We start from the raw sequence: 25603 nt of genomic DNA, 5'->3' as shown, positions 1-25603 counted from the left end.
CTCTGGTAACGTTACCAACGTGGTTGTCCTAATGATGGTCCCCTTGGTGAAGATCCTGGAAAATATCAATTCATTGTTTAGTATGGTACTAGGAAACCCTGTTCGTTAGGATGCTGCTCTCCTCAACCCACCCCTTTCTACATAATGGGTAGCGGATCGTCCTCCTCTATTAGCAAAAATATCTCTCAAGCAGCAGACTATGAAGATGCTAGCCAGAGGATGCATCGCTGGAAGATCACTCCTCCAAATACAATGGATTAGAATGGACAGAGGGCTGAAAACTCTTCTGTTGAGGCCTAGCTGAACTGGCAAGCAAAGAATGCTATAGTTCAGAACCAATATCTTCAGGAAATAGTGTCCTACCAAGAACACACCACTTTGGCCTTGCAAAAACAAGATCTAGATGTCAGATATCTCAAAGAGAACATTGAAGCTTTGCACAATCAACTCATACACATAGCCACCACAGTCAAAGTTGTTGCTTATGCTTCTACCCTCATCTCAGTTCGTGAAAAGAAAAAGAAGGCATCAGAAGAACAACTTCGTTGGGTGTAGACTCCCATTCAGACGTCTCCCGGTCCATTCTTCCCTGAGTTTCCTCCTGTCATTGAAGTTGATTCTTCACAAACATAGCATACCTTTCCGACAGAATTACTCAAGAAGCTATAACGAGACCAGAGATGCATCGGGCAGCGAAAATCTTCGTCCTCATTTTGAGATAGGTCTACTTCCTCATCTTCCTCTCGGGAAAGATCTACACCACATCACTCTCCACAGCAAGGTTATCAGCCATATCAGCCATATCAGCCAAGTTATCAGTCATACTCTCAACCTACTTTTCAACCAACAAGGCCACCTCCCTTTGTTCCATATGTACCTCCTGCTACCAAACCACAATCTACTCAGCCAGCATGTTCCCCACTGATCCTTGCAAAGAACCCAAATACCTTGAGTACTTTTCTAAAACAACTCCATTCTCCCTCTAAACAAGCCATCCCAGTACTCTCTATACAGGATCCCTATGATTCTAGCTCTATCATTATTGAATCTTTCGTGGAGTCTAACGACCATTGCCCCACTTGCTTTTGCAACTCAACCAAATACCCAGCCGAACTAATAGCATCAACAGGTAGGTATAGGAGTCACTGATCCCATCATCCCTGATGATGAGGACCGTGTCAGTGAAAATTCTCCACAAGTTAACCAACAAGCTTCGATGTCGAATTACCAGCCTTACCAAAATCAAGATCCCAAGCAATTTATTACTTTTGATGGAATTCCATTCCATAAATGGCCTAATAAGATCTCAGAATTCCATGCTTTGTTGACTTCTGAACTGCTTCAAGAAGGAATGACTTCTCGTACGGCTATTACAAAGTTTCTGGCAAGAACGCATAGCACCCTACGAGAATGGTACATGTCCCTAGACCCTTACAGGCAGCTACAATTGGTACAAATAGGTATTGATGAATTAGTATCCCAACTCTACAATGAATTCATAGGTCCAATTGAGAGCAACAAAGTCAAGGCAAGGGAAGAATACTTCCAGATGAAGTGCTGCTCTTTCCAGAAATCAGACCTTGAAAAACACTTCACCAAAATGATGGACCGTTTCTACATCCTTGGTGGTCTTGATGATGTAAATATGAAGCAAGTTTTCTTGAATTCTTTCCCAAAACCTCTGGGCCAAGATGCAGCAAAGAATTTACATATTCAGGGTCTCCAACTTCATCAGATCACCCTTGGTAGACTATACCAGGAAATTAAAATTGCTCTTCAAAGGCTCTGTGATCAACAATAATTTTTCAAAACATGGGAGAAGACCACAGAAAAGATAAAGGACACTTGTGACATCTCCTATTTGAAGATTAAATGCAAGGATAAGAACTGTACTTATCCCATAAAGAAGCACTCCCATTTTTTCAGGATCCACAGGTGCAAATCAGCTTTCTATAAGCACTCTCGTCCGTCTCATAAGCATCCTAAGAGCAAGAAATACAGATACTTCAAGAGGAAGAAATTCCATGGAAAGACTTTTGATACATGCTATTCTTGTGGGAAGAAAGGTCATTTTGCCAAGAATTGCCTTGACAAGAAGAAGAAGACCAACCTCATGCATATGTTGGCCAAGTTTTACACCAATGATGACATGGATGCGGATATAGAGTCATTGTACTCTATAGATGAAGAGTTTTCCCCAGATCTCTTATTTGCATTAGATGTATAGTTATCAAAAACAAAATCTGGATCTGAAACTGAGTCCGACAGATTTGAACCCATCTACCCCCTCTTCCATTCTAACCCTTCACCCTCGTCACCACCGTTACCCCTGCAGACACTTCCAGCTTCTAAGGTTCTCCTCCCTCTAGCCCCCTTATACATAGTCCCACCAGCATGGGACCGCCCAGTCAAGATTATTGGATATTTTGACACTGGGGCTACCATGACCATTTTAGCCCCCCATGTTTTACCCTCTTGCTATTGGAAACCTCACGAACAGTACTTCACTGCAGCCGATGGCAAGACCTTTTTAGTGGACCTTATTTCCAAAGACCCAATCAAGTTCAAAATATTTCCCACTTTGGTCATTAGCCATAGGGTCCTAGGGTCCTCTCTGCCTGGTCGTGATGCTCTTATTGGGTTTGACCTTCTCAGCAAACTCCCTTCTCTTCAATGGAGTGCCCATGGTCTGACCTATAAAAAGCAGTTTCTCCCTTGGGCATCGATTCCTAATCTTTTTCAACCAATTCCTCTTGCAGATATCAAGCAGCAGCTGATTTCTCAGTGTTGTGCGGAGTCTCACACTGAATTCTTTACTAAGTGTGATCATCCTCTCTGGCAAAACCCACAGTTTTTCATCTGGCTCCCCTTAAAAAAGAATGAAGATGCTAATCCAACTAAAGCCAGTCACACAGGCATGAATCCATCCCATCTTGCTCTTGCTCGAGAATAAGTCACCCTCCTGCAAGCCCAAAGCCTTATTGAACCAACCTGCTCTCCCTGGGCATGCGAAGCATTCTATGTCAATAAGAGAGCAGAATAATCAAGAGGCAAACTCAGGCTCGTCATCAATTACCAGCCCCTTAATGCTTTCCTGGCAGATGATAAATTCCCATTTCCAACAAGAGCTACCTTTATGTTGCACCTTTCAAAGGCTACGGTTTTTAGTAAGTTTGACTTAAAAGTAGGTTTCTGGCAGCTTGGCATTCACCCTAATGATCGACCCAAGACTGGTTTTTGCATCCCTGGATACCATTTCCATTGGAATGTCATGCCATTCGGTCTCAAGTTCACCCCATCTCTCTTCCAGAAGGCTATGATGAAAATCTATGCACCCATCCAGGCACATGCTCTTATCTACATTGATGACATCATTCTTTTCTGCAAGACAGAAGAAGAGCACCATCAGTTACTTGCCTAATTTCATGCCATTACTGTGCAATACGGAATTATGCTCTCATCCAAGAAGATGGAGATTGAAGTTTCTACAATAGATTTCCTTGGTGTTATAATTAATAAGGGAAAATATGAGCTTCAACCTCATGTTGGAAAATCTCTCCTCCAATTCCCTGATGGTCCTCTCACTGTGCACCAGCTTCAGCAATTCCTTGGGATAATAAATTACATGACTGAGTTCATTCCACATCAGACTCAGCATACAGGACCTTTGAACAAGCTTCTTAAGAAAAATCCTCCCCCATGGACGGAGGTCCACACCAAGGCAGTCAGAACCCTTAAGGAAATTGCCCAACATCTCCCCCCGTCTGCAAATTCCTTCTACAGGACTTAGAATCTTGTAAACTGATGCAAGTGATGAGCAATGGGCAGCAGTTCTTTTAGAAGAATCAAAGGATGGAACCAGGAAAGTCTGTGGATACAGAAGTGCACAATTCAAACCAGTAGAACAGCATTATCATTCTACCTTCAAGGAAATATTGGCAGTTAGACATGGCATTGAAAAGTTCCAATTTTATCTCATTGGTCACACATTCCAGGTCGAAAATGGATATGTCTTCCTTCCCAAAAATGCTCCAATTCAAGCGAAAGGTTCTTCCTAAACCTCAGCTGCTAAGATGGGCAGATTAGTTTTCCCAGTGGTTTTTTAAAGTCAAACACATCAAAGGCAAAGAAAATATTCTCATAGATTTCCTTTCTCGAATGAAAAAGGCCGGTCCATTCTTCCATTCCCATCCTCTGTATGCCACTCTAGCCTTCCTTTCGTCCTCGTGCTTCATCTTCTCAGTCCAACCCAAATGACACAGACCCCTCTGACCCACCACCACCAGACCCCCCCTTACCTGATATTGTCCATCTTCTACCCATACATCCCCCCAAGATTTACTCGGATATTTCAGGTAGAACCATGGATGCTTGCAGTACCCAAACCTACCAGTCTCTCCTTGCAGTCCTTGCTTATAGGTATGGCCTTAGCTACGATTGGATGGTTTATCACCCAAATTACCCATACCTAACTCTTTTCACCATCACTCAGTACTACATGTTTGATAAAGAGTTTGAGGTATTTTTCTAGCACCTGTTGGTTGTGCACAAAATCACCATGTGTTTCTCCATCCCTGCTCTCATCCATTACTTACATCAAACCTCTACTAGATATAGGTTGCCATCCAGGCCTAACACTTATCTTCACCTTGCAGTTCCCTCTCATTTTGTGAGGTTCCTCCAACTCTTTGCCCCCATACCACAATGGATTAATATACTTAGTAGTCTGCCTCACGATCACCTCTTTGTCACCATCCTCTTCCATAGACCTGTTGACCATATTCATCCTGCCCTTGTTGAACCCCCAGTTCTTGATCACCACCTAATAGCCTATAGCCCATCCTTCTCCATCATAGGGACCAGTAATGATGACCTTTTTGCCCAAAGAGATGCCAATGAATCGACATGGGAACGATGGAGATAGTTCATGAGAACCATGTGTACCGAAAATAATGTGGACCCAGCTACCTTGCCTTCTATCCTTCTCAACTCCACTCGCACAGCATGGGATGTCAATAATGTGCTGCAACACCCACTGATCCGTCACATCATGAGGCAACATGTGAAGTATGAAGTTCACCAATACTTCCACCACTGCACCAGTGTTGACTCATCTAGTAGTCTAGAGACAGACTAAAGTGGCCTACGTGGTTCACTTTAAAGTATCTTGAAAGGAGTGTCCAAGTTAGTGGCCCTGGCTGCTTTGTCGTATCTTGTCTATTGTAATATGATTGTATTTTGTCCAGTCTTGTCATTAGTCTTTTGTATGCTTTTGAGTTGATTCCTAAGTGGATTTCAAGTTGTGTATAGTCCATGGATTTCATGGTGTGAAAAATCCGTGGATTCCAATATGTATTAAGTCCGTGGATTTCAAGTTGTGTGAAGTCCGTCGTTGTATTATAAATATCTGTTGTTGTAACGTTTGAAGGCATCTTTAGCCTCTAATATCATGCTAGTCTATTTTGGTATCAGAGCTAGGTTTATGTTCTAACTTTCTTTTTTCGCTTATTGGGAGGAGCTCTGCTCTTTCCAGGATGGTTTTCTTTTGAGGTTCTGTTTCTGCCTCATCTAAGTATGCTCTGGGGTTGCCTTCATTAAGGATCCTTCCCATCAGAAAGGAATGGCATCCATCTGTCTGTCGTCTTGACTGTTTATACGCAGATAACAGTCCTTGAGCACCAGGTCTGGGTTTAAGGCATAAGGCCGCTGTATCTCCTAGTCACATGCTCGAAAAACCTTCTGCGTCTATCCTTTCTAGCTTCAGACAGACTGTGGTACTCATTTTGAAAACCTCTTTAGAAACCATTCAGGTAAAGCATCTCCATCCAATAGGTGAACTCTTCCTCACCATAACACCTCTTCATTAGCAAAAGTCATGGCTTTACAACCTCCACAACCTTCCTCCTCAAGTTCTTCATCAATTACGTTCCTACAGACCCATGCATCTAAGGACGATTATCTGTACGAGCTTAGTTACACTCCTGCCGATCAACAAATCCACCATACTAATTTTCCCATTCCGAATCCTTATGATGTAATCCCTCAGAATCCATCTTCATTCACCAAAAAGATTAAGACCATTCTCTCACCCAGAAAGACCCTTGGTTTAAAAGACTATGTCCAGGCACCTCCATTTTCGTAGAATCAGGTAACAGCATCCGACAAAGAACAATATTTCACCATTGAGATCAGCCCTGACCTCATTGGACAATGGCTTGCCTTGGGATATACTCACCTCAATCTCGGTGTAGTAAAGATCACCCTTACTTTGCATGGGCGAAAGGGTCTTCCCATGGTGATGAAACTAGATCTCTTGAATACCAGATTCAAGCAATATCACCATGCTACCATCACTAATGTTCAGACTACCTTGAATGATGGCATAGTTTTTTACACTCTGTATCCTAATTATAATATCTCCCTGAAAGATCCCAATCTTCCCATTGCATGGAAGTTCCTCGTCCATATCACTGGTGCACTACCAGATTTGTTACAGGCTTCAGAACCAAGCTTTTGATCTCAACACTAACCATACCAATAATGATTCGGCCCTATTTCTACACATTGACTCTGGTAGAACACCCACTATCACACATGTTCCCCGACAGCTTAGTTTATCTGATCTGGTTAAGCTGATCCCAGAATCTTGGATCACCACTTATGAATCAACTCATGAAGAGACGGCTACTCCTCCGATTGTTTCTATCGACCCTACGTTCGAACGTTTGGAAGGAGGAAAGATAGAGGTCCATTTTCCCAAGCCAGCAAACATGTGCCCAGTAGTCCACGTTCTTCCTGAAGAGCTCCCAGCTCGCTTGTCTTAGGTCCCGATTGATGCTTTTGATGCCATGGGGAACCCAATTTATCGATTTTAGAGTCCTACAGGCTACAAATGGTTCGACATCTGTGACTGTCCAGACTGTTTTCAAACTGATGAGGACGATGAACTTCCAAGGTGTCAAAAATCTTCCCCACAAAAGAAAAAGAAGAAAGTCCCAGACCCTCTCTGGCAACGTTACCAACATGATTGTCCAAATGTTGGTCCCCTTAGTGATGATCCTGGAAAATATCAATTCATTGTTGAGTTCGTACCAGGAAACGCTGTTCGTTAGGATGTTGCTCTCCTCAACCTACCCCTTGTTACATGATGCATAGCTGATCGTCCTCCTCTATTAGTAAAAATTTCCCTCAAGCAGTAGACTATGAAGATGCTAACCAGAGGATGAACCGCTGAAAGATCACTCCCCCAAGTACAGTGGATCAGAATGGACAGAGGCCTAGAAACTCTTTTGTTAAGGGCCAGCTGAACTGGCAAGTAGAGAATGCTATAGTTCAGAACCAATATCTTTAGAAAATAGTGTCCTACCAAGAACACACCACTTTGGCCTTACAAAAACAAGATCTGGATGTCAGATATCTAAAAGAGAAGATTGAAGCTTTGCACAATGAACTCATGCACATAGCCACCACAGTCAAAGACGTTGCTTATACTTCTACCCTTATCTCAGTTCATGAAAAGGAAAAGAAGGCATTAGAAGAACAGCTTTATTGGGTGCAGACTCCCCTTCAGACGTCTCCTGGTCCATTCTTCCCTGAGTTTCTTCCTATCATTGAAGTTGATTCTTCACAAACACAGAATACCTTTCCAACAGAATTACTCAAGGAGCTACAACAAGACCAGAGACGCATTGGGCAGCAAAAATCTTCGTCCTCATCCCAAGATAGGTCTACCTCCTCATCTTCCTCTCGGGAAAGATCTACACCACATCACTCTCCATAGCAAGGTTATCAGCCATATCAGCCAAGTTATCAGTTATACTCTCAACCTACTTTGCAACCAACAAGGCTACCTCCCTTTATTCCATATGTACCTCCAGCTACCAAACCACAATCTACTCAACCAGCATGTTCCCCACTGATTCCTGCAAAGAACCCAAATGCCTTGAGTACTTTTCTGGAAGAACCTCCATTCTCCCTCTAAACAAGCTATCCCAGTACTCTCTGTACAGGATCCTCATGATTTTGACTTTATCATGACTGACTCTTCCACTGAGTCTGATGACCATTTCCCCCCTGCTTTTACAACTCAACCAAATACCTAGCCGAACCAACAACATCAATAGGCAGGTACGGGAGTCACTGATCCCATCATCTCTGATGATGAGGACCATGTCAGCAAAAATGCTCCCCAAGTTAACCAACAGATCCCAATGCCAGATTACTAGCCTTACCAAAATCAAGATCCCAAGCAATTGTTTACTTTTGATGGAATTCCATTCCATAAAAGGCCTGATAAGATCTCAGAGTTCCATGCTTGGTTGACTTCTAAACTGCTTCAAGAATGAATGACTTCTCATACGACTATTACAAAGTTTCTGGCAAGAACACATGGCACCCTACGAGAATGGTACATGTCTCTGGGCCCTTACAAGCAGCTACAATGGGAACAAATAGGTATTAATGAATTTGTATCCCAACTCTACAATGAATTCATAGGTCCAATTGAGAGCAATAGAGTCAAAGTAAGGGAAGAATACTTCCAGATGAAGTGCTACTCTTTCCTGAATTTAGACCTTGAAAAACACTTCACCAGAATGATGGACCGTTTCTACATCCTTGGCGGTCTTGATGATGTAAATATGAAGCAAGTTTTCTTGAATTCTTTCCCAGAACCTCTGGGCAAAGATGCAGCAAAGAATTTACATATTCAGGGTCTCCAACTTCATCAGATCACCCTTGGCAGACTATACCAGGAAATTCAAATTGCTCTTCAAAGGCTCTGTGATCAACAACAATTTTTCAAAACATGGGAGAAGACCACGGAAAAGATAAAGGACACCTGTGACACCTCCTATTTGAAGATTAAATGCAAGGATAAGAACTGTACTTGTCCCATAAAGAAGCACTCCCATTTTTTCAGGATCCACAGGCGCAAATCAGCTTTCCATAAGCACTCTCGTCCGTCTCATAAGCGTCCTAAGAGCAAGAAATACAGATACTTCAAGAGGAAGAAATTCCATGGAAAGACTTCTGATACATGCTATTCTTATGGGAAGAAAGGTCATTTTGCCAAGAATTGCTTTGACAAGAAGAAGAAGACCAACCTCATGCATATGTTGGCCAAGTTTTACACCAATGATGACATGGATGCGGATATAGAGTCACTGTACTCTATTGATGAAGAGTTTTCCCCAGATCTCTTATTTCCAGTAGACGTACAGTTATCAGAAACAGAATCTGGGTCTAAAACTAAGTCCAACGGATTTGAACCCGTCTACCCCCTCTTGCATTCTAACCCTTCACCCTCGTCACCACCGTTACCCCTATAGATACTTCCAGCTTCTAAGGTTCTCCTCCCTCTAGCCCCCTTATGCATAGTCCCAATAGCATGGGACCGCCCAGTCAAGATTATTGGATATTTTGACACTGGGGTTACCATGACCATTTTAGCCCCCAATGTTTTATCCTCTTGCTGTTGGAAACCTCACGAACAGTACTTCACCACAATCGATGGCAAGACCTTTTTAGTGGACCTTATTTCCAAAGACCCAATCAAGTTTTAAATATTTCCCACTTTGGTCATTAGCCATCGGGTCCTAGGGTCCTCTCTGCCTAGTCGTGATGCTCTTATTGGGTTTGACCTTCTCATCAAACTCCCTTCTCTTCAATGGAGTGCCCATGGTCTGACCTATAAAAAGCAGTTTCTCCCTTGGACATCGGTTCCTAATCTTTTTCTAACAATTCCTTTCGCAGATATCAAGTAGCAGCTGATTTCTCAGTGTTGTGCGGAGTCTCACACTGAATTCCTTACTAAGTGTAATCATCATCTCTGGAAAAACCCATAGTTTTTCATCAGGCTCCCCTTCAAAAAGAATGAAGATGCTAATCCAACTAAAGCCAGTCACACAAGCATGAATCCATCCCATCTTGCTCTTGCTCGAGAAGAAGTCACCCTCCTGCAAGCCCAAAGCCTTATTGAACCAACCTCCTCTCCCTCGGGATGTGAAGTATTCTATGTCAATAAGAGAGCAGAACAATCAAGAGGCAAGCTCAGGCTCGTCATCAATTACCAGCCCCTTAATGCTTTCCTAGCAGATGATAAATTCCCATTGCCAACAAGAGCTACCCTTATGTTGCACCTTTCAGAGGCTACAGTTTTTAGTAAGTTTGACTTTAAAGGACCACTGGGAAAACCAATCTACCCATCTTAGCAGTTGAGGTTCAGGAAGATATGACCTTTTTGCCTAAAAAGATGCCAATAAACTTACACAAGAACGATGGAGACAGTTCATGAGAACCATGTGTACCAAAAATAATTTGGACCCAGCTACCTTGCCTTCTATCCTTCTCAACTCCACTCGCACAGCATGGGATGTCAATAACATGCTACAACACCCACTGATCCGTCACATCATGAGGCAACATGTGGAGTATGAAGTTCACCAATACTTCCACTACCGAATCGGTGCTGACTCATCCAGCAATTCAGAGACAGACTAAAGTGGCCTACGTGGTTCACTTTAAAGTATCTTGAAAGGAGTGTCCAAGTTAGTGGCCCTGGGTGCTTTGTCGTATCTTGTCTATTATAATATGATTGTATTTCATCCAGTCTTGTCAGTATGGTCTAGTCTTGTCATCAGTCTTTTGTGTGCTTTTAAGTTGATTGTTCACTGGATTTCAAGTGGTGTATAGTCCTTCGATTTCATGGTGTGAAAAATCCGTGGATTCCAATGTGTATTAAGTCCGTGGATTTTATGTTGTTTGAAATCTGTCATTGTATTATAAGTATCTATTGCTGTAACGTTTGAAGGCATCTTTAGCCTCTAATATCAAGCTAGTCTATTTTGGTATCAGAGGCGATGTCTCTGGGTGATGTTTGCATCGCCCAAACATTGCAAAACCTGAATCAGGCTAAGATTCCAAGCTTTCAAGCCATGGGCAGTGCATGGATCCTTTCCCCATGCATGTTAGGTCTTCTTGGACCCCCAGGGGTGTACTTTACACTGGTCCTTGTGGATTTTCACTTGGGCCCACCACTTGGCTGCTAGGAGCTACCTAGACAGCCCAGTGAATAGTAACCCAACATAGCCTTGGTTGCAAATCAAAGTTTTGGCTGCACACAAGGCTGGATTTATATGTGAAATAGTAATCTAAAGCTGCTACCACCTAGGGTTAGGTTTCATGCAGCCAGGGCATACCATCTGGACCCCAAACTGCCTGTTTTGAGTGTAACAGGGCCGTACAGCCAGGCACAGCCTGGGTTTTGGTCTCAGGCTTGCAAAATAGTATCAAAATCATAATAAAAACCTTAGATCTTCTTTGCATCATATTTGCATCGCAGATCTGAGATGGTACATGGCAGCCCCCAGCTGTTCTGGGCTGCCAATGCCCAGAAATCCATCAAAAACATAGCCATATATGAAGGAGCATCAGTAGCAGGATCACAGCAGGGATATAAGGTCAGTTTTATACCTGAAATCGAGCTAGGGATGGATGCAGATGCAAGGCTGAGGTCTCCTCCCCCTTCTCCTTCTCCTTCTCTTTTCTCTCTTTTCTTTCCTCTCCTCCCCTCCGCAGCTTCAATAGTGCCAAGGATTCTAAAATGAGCCTAAGGCCCCCTATTTATAGCCCAGCCCATGACTAGGGTCTGTATGGCTAATAAGGCCTCTTTTGAAAATGCATTTTTTACTGCATTCTCAACCATTCTGGGTGCACAGGTGGGGTCCACAGTGATCCAAGGGTATGAGGTGGTCCCTTAGACTTCCCTCAACCTATGGAGGGTGCCCATGTCCAATATGGGTGGTCCCCATAGATCAAATCATGGAAAAACTGCATTTTCCCACTCTGGACGATGTCTGCATCGCCCACAGAATTGGGGCTCAGATATAACAGTCTGAGAGGGCCCCATTTCACTCCATTTCTTTTCTTAAGTTCTCTAAACACCTAGGGCAAGGCTTCGGAGCTTAGTGTGACCTTTTCCACACCAATTCATCTCACTTTCATGGGTCCCCCGCGATTCTATGCAACTTTAGGAAAGATTCTTTACCTATTTTTCAAAATTTAGGTCATTTCTATGTTTTTCTTATTTTGGCTAGGGTTTTTCTCACTTTCTCATGCCCTAACTATTTCTTTTCTTCTCTCTTAGCACCCTAATGTCTACTAGCCATAGAACTATGAGGAAATCCATAGCATGTAAGCAACTACGGTCTGAGAGTGAACATTTCTCATCCTCATCTGTGCCACCTACTTCTCCTAGGGAAGATTCATCATCAGAAGAACCAGAGTTTGATCAGTTCCTATTCTCTAATTATGAGCATGCTAAGGATTGGGACAAGTTTAGGTCCCTAAATATTGTAAATGGAAGGGTAGTACAGGTGGATGACTTCCATCAGTATAATTTGTTCACTAGGTTAAACATCTTAGGTTAGGCCTCTATGTTGACACCCATAGAGCCATGTTATCCCAACTTGGTTCGATACTTTTATTGTAACCTGGTGCCATCTGGGGCATGGGAGTTCCGATTAGAGAGCAGAGTCAAGGGGGTGGACATTAGACTAACCACTGCCACCTTAGCAGGGATCCTAGGGCTACCAGATACTAGTGAGAGGTGTTACTACAAGCCCAGGGTTAACATTTCAGATATGTTCTCTTTGGGGACCAGGAGGAGGGTCTTCAAAGTATTAACTAGTTCTGAGAGTACTCCTAAATCTGAGGCTTCTTATAAGCCCAGTGCCCAAGTCATTAGTAGATGTGTCTCATATAACATCTACCCGAAGGGTGGAAACAGAGGCAACATTTCTATGCTGAGAGCCTATATTAACTATTGCCTACTGGGAGTAGGCAAGGGGGGTCCAGTTATAAACCTCCCATACTTATTGCTTCCAGCTATGTTATACCATCCCCAGAACCCTTCAAATGGGAACCTTCCATATGGGAAGTTCCTTACTTTGGTTTTCAGACACTTTGAGGTTCCCATGGGCGGTGAGTATATGGAGAGAGACAGGTCTAGGCCCATCAACAAGACCTCAATCTTGAAGATGAAGGTGCTAGGGGAGCCAGGTGGTGATCCAGAGGAGAGTGATCAGATGGACATGCAAGGCGATGAGCAGCAAGGTGATGAGTAGAGAGAGATGCAGGGTGATGAGGGAGACAATCAGGGAGATGAGCAGGGTGACTTTGAGGGGATAGGTACACAATTCACAGATTTGCCCCCATACGAGGCCACAGGTGCCACTAGCTTGCGAGTGCCAAAGTCATCTGAGTGGTCACAGGTGATGTCTCAGTTTCAGGGCCTCAGCACTCAGCTCACTGATATGGCCACCAGGATGGATCGGGGCTTCTCATTTCTAGAGAGTAGAGTGGTATTTATAGAGCAGCGTTTAGACTTCTGGGATACCTTCTACCGTGTTGACTCACGCAGGTTTCAACCTCCATCGAGTGACCTACCACCGACAGAGTAGTACTCTAGACAAATTCCATATGACCAGCCTATCTTGACTTTATGTAGTTCTGACTTTTATCTCACATTTTTTTTTTATAGTTTATGTATTTTCTTTTGTGTGTGGTGTATATATTTTTTCCAGCTTATGTAAACTTGAAGGTAGTACCTTCAGTCAAACTTTTTCTAGTGGCTCAGCCACAATTGTCTTTAAATTAATATAATTATACATCTTATCTTTTAAATACATCTACCTCCCCTGTAGCTTTTACTTTATTACATGTTTTAATGTTGCTAGCTTATTATTCCTATTCTACATCCCGTGAATGTAAGAAGAGCCTCACGCTCTGATACTAAGCTCTGTGTGACATGTAGATAAAAACTCATGATACCAAGCTTTATCTAACCCCAAACCACCCCTGGGAGGATTACGTAGGTGACCCGAATTGCATAACAGCAATCCGCCAAACCCCACGGATCTAGAAACAGTTAATACATTCACGATACAACATTCGTAACATTACCATAGGTAAGATCAGAGTCCAGCAATTAATCTATAATTATAACTCAGGAAAAGAAAGCATAGTGATACGGGAATGATTGTGATATGTATATATACATATGTTCTGAAACATTCCCCAGTACAACCGACAACTGAAAAGTAAGACTGATATATACATAAGCCAAAAGAAAAGTACATATATATATATACAAGGTGAGTTAACTCAACCCCAAAAAAAGAAAGAAAGGACTAAGACAGAACTAAGGATGGGGATAAACTCCTATCAAAAGCAAAAAGGTGTCCCCAAGAAAAAAAGCATTAGAAGCACCCCTCACTGGTCTTCATCAATAACCACTGAGAATGCTCACATCATCGGTACGACCTCCATCGGGGTCCACACCAATATCATCATAATAAACAGGGCTCTCCTCCTCGTAATAAGCTGCCATGCCACAACAGCATCCACCTGTGGAATCATCTAAAAGAAAAACATGTATAACAGAGTGTGAGCCCCACTGAGCTCATGAGCAAAACCTATCATCATTCATGCATATGCAAGCACATTCCACATGATCCTACATGATATGCAAGTCCAGATTATTTATTAGCCAACTAACAATACAACTAAGGCATGTTAGTGCTAATACAATCCCTAATATATGTATCCCTGGTGTGGACTTGGTTACCCTTTCCCGCGATACATCCAATGAGTTGTCGGAGAGAACCAGTCGGCTCCAGCATCTCCCTACCTAGGTCAGCCCGACCGACCCTCTAGATTGAGCATGTGAGGTAATCGACTTAATATCCTTTCACCTTACCGGTGCATAAACTTTGTTTGGCATATAGCCATAATTAACCTTTCGGTGCTTCCCAAGCTTGTAGCCCGAGGCTTCTCGACGTATTTTCCCTGGGGCATCTTAGCTATGCTAAGGCTTTTCGGCTTCAACGCTTGAGGTTTTACGGTAGTCCCCATAGTTATCCAACACCTTAACCCCTGTTGGCAAGGGTGCGTAGCACGGGTGATGAAACTCTAGCCCCATGTCTATATGGCATCGTATGAGTCGGGCAGTGTCAATCGTATCCCATACTACGGCTACCACCGACCTCATTTTCAAGCTGACTACGACATCTAGTCTATCAATCACATTCATCATGATAAATTCAAGCAGTGTTGATCAACAGTCACACAATGTGTAATAATTGAGAAATTTTAATTGCATAAGTAACACAGCATCATAATTAAAGAATTTAATCTGTCGGCAAAATTAGTATTGTTAGACATACATACACGATAACATTTCACTCACCTGGGTCTGGTTCTAGGTATTCAGTTATAGTTTCAGTTCCGACTGCAGTTTGGATGTAGGCCTCGAGCATGGGATCAAACCCTAGATATAAATAAAAAATTTGTCATTTAATATTTTAAACTATTTCTGGATGTCCTAGGGTTGATCTAACTCATTGAGTTGACTCGGTGCACATTTGAACATCACTTGGAAATCTTTGGGCCTTGCACTGGGCCTTAGGCCTATGTCTCAGTGCATCCTCCAGAGTTTGTGGTCTAGGGGCAGAATGGTCATTTATCACATTAATACATGTCCCTAGGTTATATTAGTCTCACAGTACAATCCCCAACTTGGTAGTGTTGCAGGACCTTCACATATAGGGTTTCTAAGTCCTGCGGGGCCTACTTGGGTACCCAAGGCATTCATACATGTGGACAGATGTGGGGAGGGGCATTTTGGTCATTTTCTACCTCCCTACACTATTTTGTGGCCTATGGGTGAAGATCCCCAGGTCAAGTCAGCATTACAGTGAAATTTCATTCACTGGGCGATGTCTCTGGGTGATGTCTACATCGCCCAGAGATTGCAAAATCGGAGTTAGGCTGAGATTCCAAGGTTTCAAGCCATGGGCAGTGCATGGATCCTCTCCCCATGCATGTTAGGTCATCTTGGACCCCTAGGAGTATACTTTGCACTGGTCGTTGAGGATTTTCACTTATGCCCACCACTTGGCTGCCAGGAGATGCCCAGACAGCCCAGTGAATAGTAACCCAGCAGAGCCTTGGTTGCAAATCAGAGTTTTTGCTGCATGCAAGGCTGGATTTATATGTGAAACAGTAATCTAAGGCTGCTACCACCTAGGGTTAGGTTTCATGTAGCCAGGGCATACAATCTGGACCCCAAACTACCTGTTCTAAATGTAATAGGGCAGTGCAACTAGGCACAGCCTGGGTTTCAGTCTCAGGCTTGCAAAACAATAGCAAAATCATCATAGAAACCTCAGATCTTCCATGCATCATGTTTACATGGTAGATCTGAGATGGTGCATGGCAGCCCCCAGCTGTTCTAGGCTGCCAATGGCTAGAAATCCATCAAAAACATAGACATATATGAAGGAGCATTAGTAGGAGCATCATAGCAGGGGTATAAGCTCAATTTTATACCTAAAATCGAGCTGGGGATGGATGCAGATGCAAGGCTGAGGTCTCCTCCCCCTTCTCCTTCTCTTTCCTTCTTCTTCTCCTTCTCTTTTCTCTATTTTCTTTGTTCTCCTCCCCTCCACGGTTTCAATAGTGCCAAGGGTTCTAAAATGAGCCTAAGGCCCCCTATTTATAGCCCAGCCCATGACTAGGGTCTGTTTGGCTAATAAGGCCTCTTTTGAAAATGCATTTTTGACTGCATTCTCAGCCATTCTGGGTGCACAGGTGGGGTCCACAGTGATCCAAGAGTATGAGGTGGTCCCTCAGACTTCCCTCAACCTATGGAGGGTGCCCATGTCTAATATGGGTGGTCTCCACAGATCAAATCATGGAAAAACTGTATTTTCGCACTCTGGGTGATGTCTCTGGGTGATGTCTGCATCGCCCAGATATTTCAACAAGGCTGATTCTCTGTGGGCTTGCCCAGGGGTTTGACCCAGGGTCAGGGCCTTGTACCCACATGTCATTCAAGGTCTTTTACACCTATTTTTAGAGGTGGGTCCCACATTTATGGAGAGGAGAGAGAATACTTAGAGTTCAGGCAATACATTATGCTGTGAGCGGTGCAATTACAGGGATCTGCAATCCATCTTCTAACAGGTATGTAGGAAGACATCCTCAGGGTTTCTTCATCAAATTCAATCACTGGAGTGATACTCCATAGTGTGCTTGGATGCCATGTCAGGGGCTCCTGTCCTTCAGTCAAGATTCCAGTCAGTCTGGGGCAGGGTTTGACATTTCTCCCCACCTTACAAAAATTTTTTCCTTGAAATTTGCTTACCTTGTAGCTCAAAGAGTTGGGGATACTTCTCTGTCATCTCTTCTTCCCATTCCCACGAAGCCTCTTCTATGGGATTGTTTCCCCATCGAACCTTTACGAAGGTGACCATGCGGTTATGAAGATTATGTTCTTTTTTGTCCAATATCTCCGTAGGCTGTTCTTCGTAAGTCATGTCTACGTCCAACTGTTCAGGTTCAGTTGAGAGTATATGTGTCGGGTTATTGATGTATTTTCTTAGCATTGACACATGGAAAACATCGTGGATGCCTAGCAAAGATGGTGGTAATGCCAGTCGGTATGCTACGGGTCCCACTTTGTTGAGAATTTCATATGGACCAATGAATCTTGGGCTTAGTTTACCCTTCTTGTTAAAACATAGCAACCCTTTTGTTGGGGACACTCGAAGGAATACTTTTTCTCCAACATTGAATTCAATGTCCTTCCTTCAATTATCTACATAACTCTTCTGCCTTGATTGGGCCGCCTTGATTTTCTCTCTAATGATATCTATCATATCACAGGTTACTTGTATCATCTCTGGCCCGAGATATCTCCGTTCACCAACTTTGTCCCAGCATAGTGGGGTTCGACACTTCCAGCCATAAAGAGCTTCAAACGGTGCCATGCCAATGGTGGAGTGGTGACTATTATTGTATGCAAATTCCACCAAAAGTATGTGGGCATCCCAACTGTCGTTCATTTCTAAGACACAGGCTCTAAGCATGTCCTCCAGAGTTTGGATAGTTCTTTCTGACTGTCCACCCTTCTGTGGATGGAAAGCCATACTAAGATTTAGTTGAGATCCCAATGCCTTTTGTAAACTTCTCCAAAACCTTGAGGTAAATCGAGGATCTCCATTAGATACAATACTAACAGGCACACCGTGTAAGTAGACTATATTCTCTATATACAGTTGGGCAAGCTTCTCCATTGAGTAACTTATATTGATTGGTATGAAGTGGGCTGCCCTTGTTAGTCCATCTACAATCACCCAAATTGCATTCATGCCCTTCCTAGTGTTGGGCAGATTTGTCACGAAGTCCATAGTAATCCTTTCCCACTTCCATTCAAGTATAGGGAGTGGTTGCAACAATCCATAGGGTCGGTGTCTCTCTGCCTTAATTTGCTGATAGGTGAGGCACTTAGACATGTATATTGCTATGGTTTCCTTCATACCAATCTACCAATAGTACCTCTTTAGATCCTTGTACATCTTCGTGCTTCTGGGGTGGATTGTATAGGGTGAGTTGTGTGCCTCTTTAAGGATTCGGTCTTGGACATCACAGTCATCAGGCACGCATAATCTGTCTCGGAACTTCAATGCACCATCATGGGCCAATGAAAAATCTGGGTCCTTGTGGACTCCTTGTTGTACCTCCCAAATAATCTTGGCCAACTCGAGGTCCAATGGTTGATTCGTAATTACTTCTTCTTATATCGACGGCTGTAGATCCATAGCTGCTAATTGTATAGCTGTTCCTTCGATCATGAGCTCCAGATCAAACTTTTGAGCTTCCTCTAACAAGTGCTCGCTTACGACGGATGAAGTCTGAGATTTTCTACTTAACGCATCCGCTATAACGTTGGCCTTGCCGGGGTGGTACTGGATTTTACAGTCATAATCCTTTACTAGTTCTAACCACCGCCTCTGTCTCATATTCAGCTCCTTCTGGGTGAAGAAATACTTCAGACTTTTGTGATCACTAAAGATTTCACTCTTTTCACCGTATAGGTAATGTCGCCATATTTTCAACGCAAAAACTACCGCTACCAACTCTAAGTCATGAGTGGGGTAGTTCTTTTAGTGTTCCTTCAGTTGTCTTGAGGCATAGGCGACCACTTTACCCCTCTACATTAAGATGCCACCCAATCCTGTTCTGGATGCGTCGATGTATACCACCATACCTCTAGTTCCATCCGGAATGGTCAAAATTGGAGCTGTCACCAACCGGTTTCTTAACTCCTGAAAGCTTTTCTCAAATGCTTCAATCCATTCAAACTTGGCGCCCTTCTTTGTTAGCTTTGTCATGGGAGCCAAAATTCATGAGAAATTTTCAATAAAGCGTCGGTAATATCTGGCCAAGCCCAAGAAACTTTGGATCTCAGTGGCACTCTTCGGAGTCTCCCACTCGAGAATCGCTTTCACCTTATCTAGGTCCACTTTAATGCCGTCCTTGGTGACAATGTGTCCCAGGAATCCAATCTGGTGAAGTAAAAATTCACATTTGCTGAACTTGGCGTAGAGCTGGTGTTCTCACAATCGTTGCAACATGAAAGTAAGGTGCCAAGCATGCTCTTCTTCACTCTTGGAGTGCACCAGAATATCGTCGATAAATACGATGATGAACTTATCCAACACGTCATGGAATACTCTATTCATCATGTCCATGAATGCCACCGGGGCATTGGTCAACCTGAATTACAAGACTAGAAATTCATGATGTCCATATCGAGTTCTAAAAGCAGTTTTGTGAACATCACCGCTTTTGATTTTCAATTGATGGTATCCGGACCTAAGATCAATCTTGGAGAAAACTCTCGCTCCTTGCAGCTGGTCAAATAGGTCATCAATGCGTGGTAACGGATATCAATTCGTGATGGTTAGCTTATTCAGCTCCCCAGGGTGATACGCTAGGTCGTATAAAGCCTTTCTTCAACAGGTCTTGCAATTGAACCTGCAATCTCCTTCAATTCAATAGGTGCCATTCGATATGGTGCCTTAGATACCGGTGCTGCACCAGGAATTAGGTCAATCGGAAACTCTGTCTCGCGATCGGGTGGTAGCTGGGTCAAATCTTTTGGAAAAACATCAGGAAATTCTCTGACGACGTCAAGTTCCTCCAAGGGCTTTATCATTGCCTCAGTATCTATCATTGTGGCCAAAAAGCCTTGACATCCTTCATCCAGTAACTTTTGAGTTTGAAGGGCGGATAAAGTTATCCTTTTGGGTTTCCTCTTTGGTTCACTTTGATAGGTAAAGACTGACCCATCTTCCAACTTGAATACTATCTTCTTTTCTGCACACATGACGTTTGCCCCATAGGCGGACAACCAATCCATGCCTAATATCACGTCAAAATCCTTCATATCGAGCTTTATCAGCCATGCGGTTAAGTTCCTCCAACAAATTTCTACCTGATAGGGGTTATAGACTTCTTTCAAGCTCATGACACTACCCATCGGTGTGTTGACTACTAAGTCGTGCTCGATGTCCCTCGGTTGATCTTTCATCCTACTCGTAAAAGTGGTAGAAACGAAAGAGTGGGATGCGCCCGAGTTAAATAGTACTCGTGCAGGGATGGTGGAGACATTCAGGGTACCTAGGGTTTGTATATAGCTTGAGTTATGAATATACACTGATTATTCCCTACAACTTAGTAGCGTTTAGTAAACTTACCTGTCAATACATCAGGATTCGCCTCAGCTTCTTCATTAGTTAGCCCGAACACCTTTCCTTGTGTCCGATTATCCCATGGCTGAAAAGGTCTAACGTACAGCTGGTTCAGTGAGTTATTGTTGTACCCTCGTGATCTGCATTCTTTGGCCATGTGCCCTTCTTTGTTGCACACGTAACACTTATAGGGTGGAGCAGCAGGTGTTGAGGCTTGGCTCACTTAGCTTGTAGTTGGTCGGGCTGGCGAAGCTGCTATTGTCGCTTGACTCGTAGCCGGTTGAGCAAGTCGATTGATAGTAGGGCGGAAAGGATTTTGGCCCACTTGTGGCCTATGGTACGAAGTCGAATTAGGGCTGGAACTTGTTCCTCGATAAACTTTGTTTGGCCATCCAAAGGTCTGAAAGTTATTTGGCCTTTTGTTCGACCCAGGCGACGTCGTAGCTTTCTCTTTTTCCTTCTCTATAAATCTGTCTTCCATGGTCTTTGCCTTGTCGACCATTTGAGCATAATCCCGGATGTCCATAACTGACAGTACTGACCCGATCTCGGGTTTGAGTCTCTTCTCAAACTTCTTCATCTTACTAACTTCCCCTTTCAAGTGTTCCGGAGCAAAATGGAATAGATCTTCAAATCATTGTTGATAATCCAGCACTAACTTGGTCCCTTGTACCAGTGCAGAGAATTCAGCTTCCTTCCTGTCTCTAAAGCTCTCAGGGAAGTAGTTCTGGAAGAAGACATCTTTAAATTTATCCCACGTGGGATTCGGATGAGTGGCTTCCAAATTTGGCTTAGTGGCCTTCCACCAAGCTTCAACCTCATTTTGTAGCTGATAACCTGCACATATCAACTTTTGCGCATCCGTGCACTAGAGCACATCAAATGCCTTCTCTAATGCACTAATCCACCGCTCCGGCTGCATTGCCTCAGAGTTCAGTTTGGAAAACATGGGTGGTTGGAGTTTCTTGAATCTCTCCATTACCTTAGCGATAGAGTTTTCCACCAAGTGTTGAGGCACAGGTGGTGGGAAAAGTATGGGTCCGTTAGGTGGTGGAGGTGGTGCTGCACACTCATGCATCATGGCCGCAAACTACGTAGACATCTGACCTTGTAGTTCTTGTTATTGCTACATGGTTTGCATCATAGTGGTTATGAGCGCAGTTACCTCACCGGCTGCTATACCCGGCTGAGGTGCCGCAACAGTGGCTTGAGCAGCCGCTGGTGCTCCTGACGAAGTAGCCAATGCTTCAGAATTTTGGGCCTTAGTTCCATTTGGCAGTTCAACCTTTAGTATAACACAAGCGTGTTTTCCTTTACGACCACCTCGAGAACTTCTTGTGTTGACCATGGTTGCCTTTTCTGAAAAGAGCAACACACTCAATAATCCAACCTTTCCCTTCGGGGTCAACAGAATAATTCCTAGTTAAGACATGTACACACCAATTCCACAGTTCCAATGAAATTTTTTTTTTTGTCATACCAACAAGGTGGATTATTATATTTATATTTATCGTTGCATGTATATACATTTTTTTTTAAGTGTTTCTTTTTTACTTGTGTTCTTATCCTTTAGGTATTTTATGCAATGACAAACTATGCATGTCACTATATGATAGATTTTAAATTTTTAACCCAAAAAGCTTTTAAAAGTATACCTGAGTCTAACAGGCAAGTCTTTGTAACTGCCAGCTGGTGACAATGTTCTGCACGTAAAGGTAGGCTATATCACCTCTAACCTCGTCAGCTAGGGATAAGTAAATGGCTCGATTTATAGGTTCATTGGCATCCGCAAGAGCTAAGTAGATTACTAGTTGGTTCTCGGCACGGGCTTGTACCGCACGTATCCTGATCAATCTTCTCCTCAGTTGCCTAATATATCGCATGCTGCCGGGGCCTCCAGGCTGGAATGGGGTAGTCTGGTCCTGCCATGAAGAGGTTCTAAGCATCATGTCATTATAAATACTTAATTAAAAGAATTAAGTACATGGCTATAGGTATAACTGATGAGCAGGAGAAAATAAATGGGTTGGCTCGAGGCATCTTAGCGTCTAGTGGTTCAGCCTAACTGTACGACCTATTGGATCCTATTCCTGGTTGACCTAGGTGATGGGTAGGATGAGTCCTACGTTCCCTAACCTCATAGATACGTATTACAACATACCTAAATATCTATGTTCAAATTTGCATAGAATCAATCCACTCGGTTCATACATGCATAGTCTTAAGCACATAATATTAAATATCCATGCACACACTAATTTCATAAAGGCATAGGCATATTTATCTATCAATATTTATTTATATACAAAAAGAAAATTCCTAAATCCCCAAGCATTGGCTATACTCCCCTAAATAGGTTATTAGGTAGTATTTGAATTTATTTAATAAAAATAAAACTTTTTTTATACATGTTATTCCCTTTACATGAATATTTTATAAAAATGTATGTTTTTATGTTTATTGAAGTGTGTTTAATAAAAACCTAAGTTTCCATAAGCTGTTATGCAAAAATAGCAAAAATTAAATCTCTGGGCGATGTCTCTGGGCAGTAGATGCATCGCCCAGTGCTATCGCCCAGAGAATCGGGGCTCAGATATAACATCCGAACTTTTTGGCTGCCTCCCATTTACTCTTCTCGAGGCAATTTCCAATTTACGGCTTTCCCAGTTATTCTTCTTCTTCAATTCCTCTTCAGCCGACTTCAAAGCCCGCTCAAGATCCTCAGATTGTTTTAGGGCTGCCACTTGAGCCTTATCGGTAGTCCCCTTCTCCTGTTCCCGCTTCCTGTTCTCCTGTTGAAGAGTGTGGATCTACTGGTCGTGATCTTTGCAGACCCGCTTCAATTCCTTATACTCCTCCTCCATTTTACTATATACGAAAGCCAGATCGCTCTTCCGTTGCACAATCTTAGCAACATGGGCTAATGCCTGAAAAAGATGATCGAGTCAGGAAAACAAGGAAGACTCATTTCTACCAAGGATGAGCAAAGAAGAGGTTACTTCTTAAGTCCGGAACAGGCATTTCTCTCCGGGGAATCATTGTGCATAGAGGTAAGTATATCCCAATCGGTGGGGGGGAGACAGGTTTAGTGCCAACGCTTAGCAGCATTGGAGTCACCCAAAACCTTTTGGTCAACATGTATTGACCACTTAGGAACAAACAGATCAGGTTTTATCTTTTGTTTCTCCTTAACAAGCACCAACTTCTCCTTTAGGGGCTTCAGAAGTTGAGTGTTCTTCTGGATCCTTGAGGAAGCGCTAACATCCCAAGCATCATGATTGGTGACACCAAGAATTCTCAAAGTCGAAGATTCCCCCTTTTTGCCACCATGGAGACTCAAGTTCTTGGGATCCGACCTTTTCCACACCAATTCCTCTCACTTTCACGGGTCCCCCGCAATTTTATGCAACTTTAGGTAAGATTCTTTACCTATTTTTCAAATTTTAGGTCATTTCTTTGTTTTTCTTGTTTTGGCTAGGGTTTTTCTCACTTTCTCATTCCCTAACTATTTCTTTTCTTCTCTCTTTGCAGCCTAATGTCTACTAGCCACAGAACTGCGAGGAAATCCATAGCACGTAAGAGGCTACGGTCCGAGAGTGAACATTCCTCATCCTCATCTATGTCACCTACTTCTCCTAGGGAAGATTCATCATCAAAAGAACCGGAGTTTGATCGGTTCCTATTCTCTAGGTACGAGCATGCTAAGGATTGGGACAAGTTTAGGTCCCTAAAGATTGTAAATGGAAGGGTAGTACAGGTGGATGACTTCCATCAGTACAATTTATTCACTAGGTTCAACATCTTAGGTTGGGCCTCTATGTTGACACCCACAGAGCCATGTTATCCCAACTTGGTTCGATACTTTTATTGTAACCTGGTGCCATCTGGGGCACGGGAGTTTGGATTGGAGAGCAGAGTCAAGGGGGTGGACATTAGACTGACCACTGCTACCTTACCAGGGATCTTAGGGTTACGAGATATTGGTGAGAGGTGTTACTACAAGCCCAGGGTTGACATTTCTGATATGTTCTCTTTGGAGACCAGGAGGAGGGTCTTCAAAGCATTGACTGGTTCTGAGAGTACTCCTAAATCTGAGGCTTACTATAAGCCCAGTGCCTAAGTCATTAGTAGATGTGTCTCATATAACATCTACCCGAAGGGCTGAAACAGAGGCAGTATTTCTATGCTGAGAGCCTATATTACCTATTGCCTACTGGGAGCGGGCAAGGGGGTCCAGTTATAAACCTCCCATACTTATTGCTTTAGGCTATGTTATACCATGCCCAGAACCCTTCAGATGGGAACCTTCCATATGGGAAGTTCCTTACTTTGGTTTTCAGACACTTCGAGGTTCCCTTGGGCGGTGAGTATATGGAGAGAGACAGATCTAGGCCCATCAACAAGACCTCGATCTTGAAGATGAAGGTGCCAGGGGAGCCAGGTGGTGATCCTGAGGAGGGTGATCTGATGGAGATGCAGGGCGATGAGCAGCAGGATAATGAGTAGAGAGAGATGCAGGGTGATGAGGGAGACATTCAGGGAGATGAGCAGGGTAACTTTGAGGGGATAGGTACACAGTTCACAGATTTGCCCCCATATGAGGCAATAGGTGCCACTAGTTCGCATGTGCCAGAGTCATCTGAGTGGTCACAGGTGATGTCTCAATTCCAGGGCCTCAACACTCAACTCACTGATATGGCCACCAGGATGGATCGAGGCTTCTCATTTCTAGAGAGTAGAGTGGTATCTGTAGAGTAGCATCTAGACTTCTGGGATACCTTCTACCGTGTTGACTCACGCCAGTCTCAGCCTCCATCGAGTGACCTACCACCAACAGAGTAGTACTCCAGACAGCGTCCATATGTTCAGCCTATCTTGACTTTATGTAGTTCTGACTTTTATCTCACATTTTTTTTTTATAGTTTATGTATTTTCTTTTGTGTGTGGTGTATATATTTTTCCAGCTGATGTAAACTTGAAGGTAGTACCTTCAGTCAAACTTCTTG

At 43.2% G+C, this 25603-nt stretch overlaps 1 protein-coding gene across 1 annotated transcript; it reads left to right on the top strand.

Annotated features, from left to right (window-relative positions):
- Positions 1–8345: 8345 nt before the first annotated feature.
- On the top strand, positions 8346–9329 carry LOC122638833. The gene has a single exon (XM_043831681.1). It carries the CDS (start codon positions 8346–8348, stop codon positions 9327–9329), a length of 984 nt encoding a protein of 327 aa, XP_043687616.1.
- The last annotated feature ends 16274 nt before the right edge of the window (positions 9330–25603 follow it).

The sequence above is a fragment of the Telopea speciosissima genome, chromosome 9, assembly GCF_018873765.1.
Source record: "Telopea speciosissima isolate NSW1024214 ecotype Mountain lineage chromosome 9, Tspe_v1, whole genome shotgun sequence".
Lineage (NCBI taxonomy): Eukaryota > Viridiplantae > Streptophyta > Magnoliopsida > Proteales > Proteaceae > Telopea > Telopea speciosissima.
This window is presented reverse-complemented; position numbering and strand designations above follow the sequence as displayed.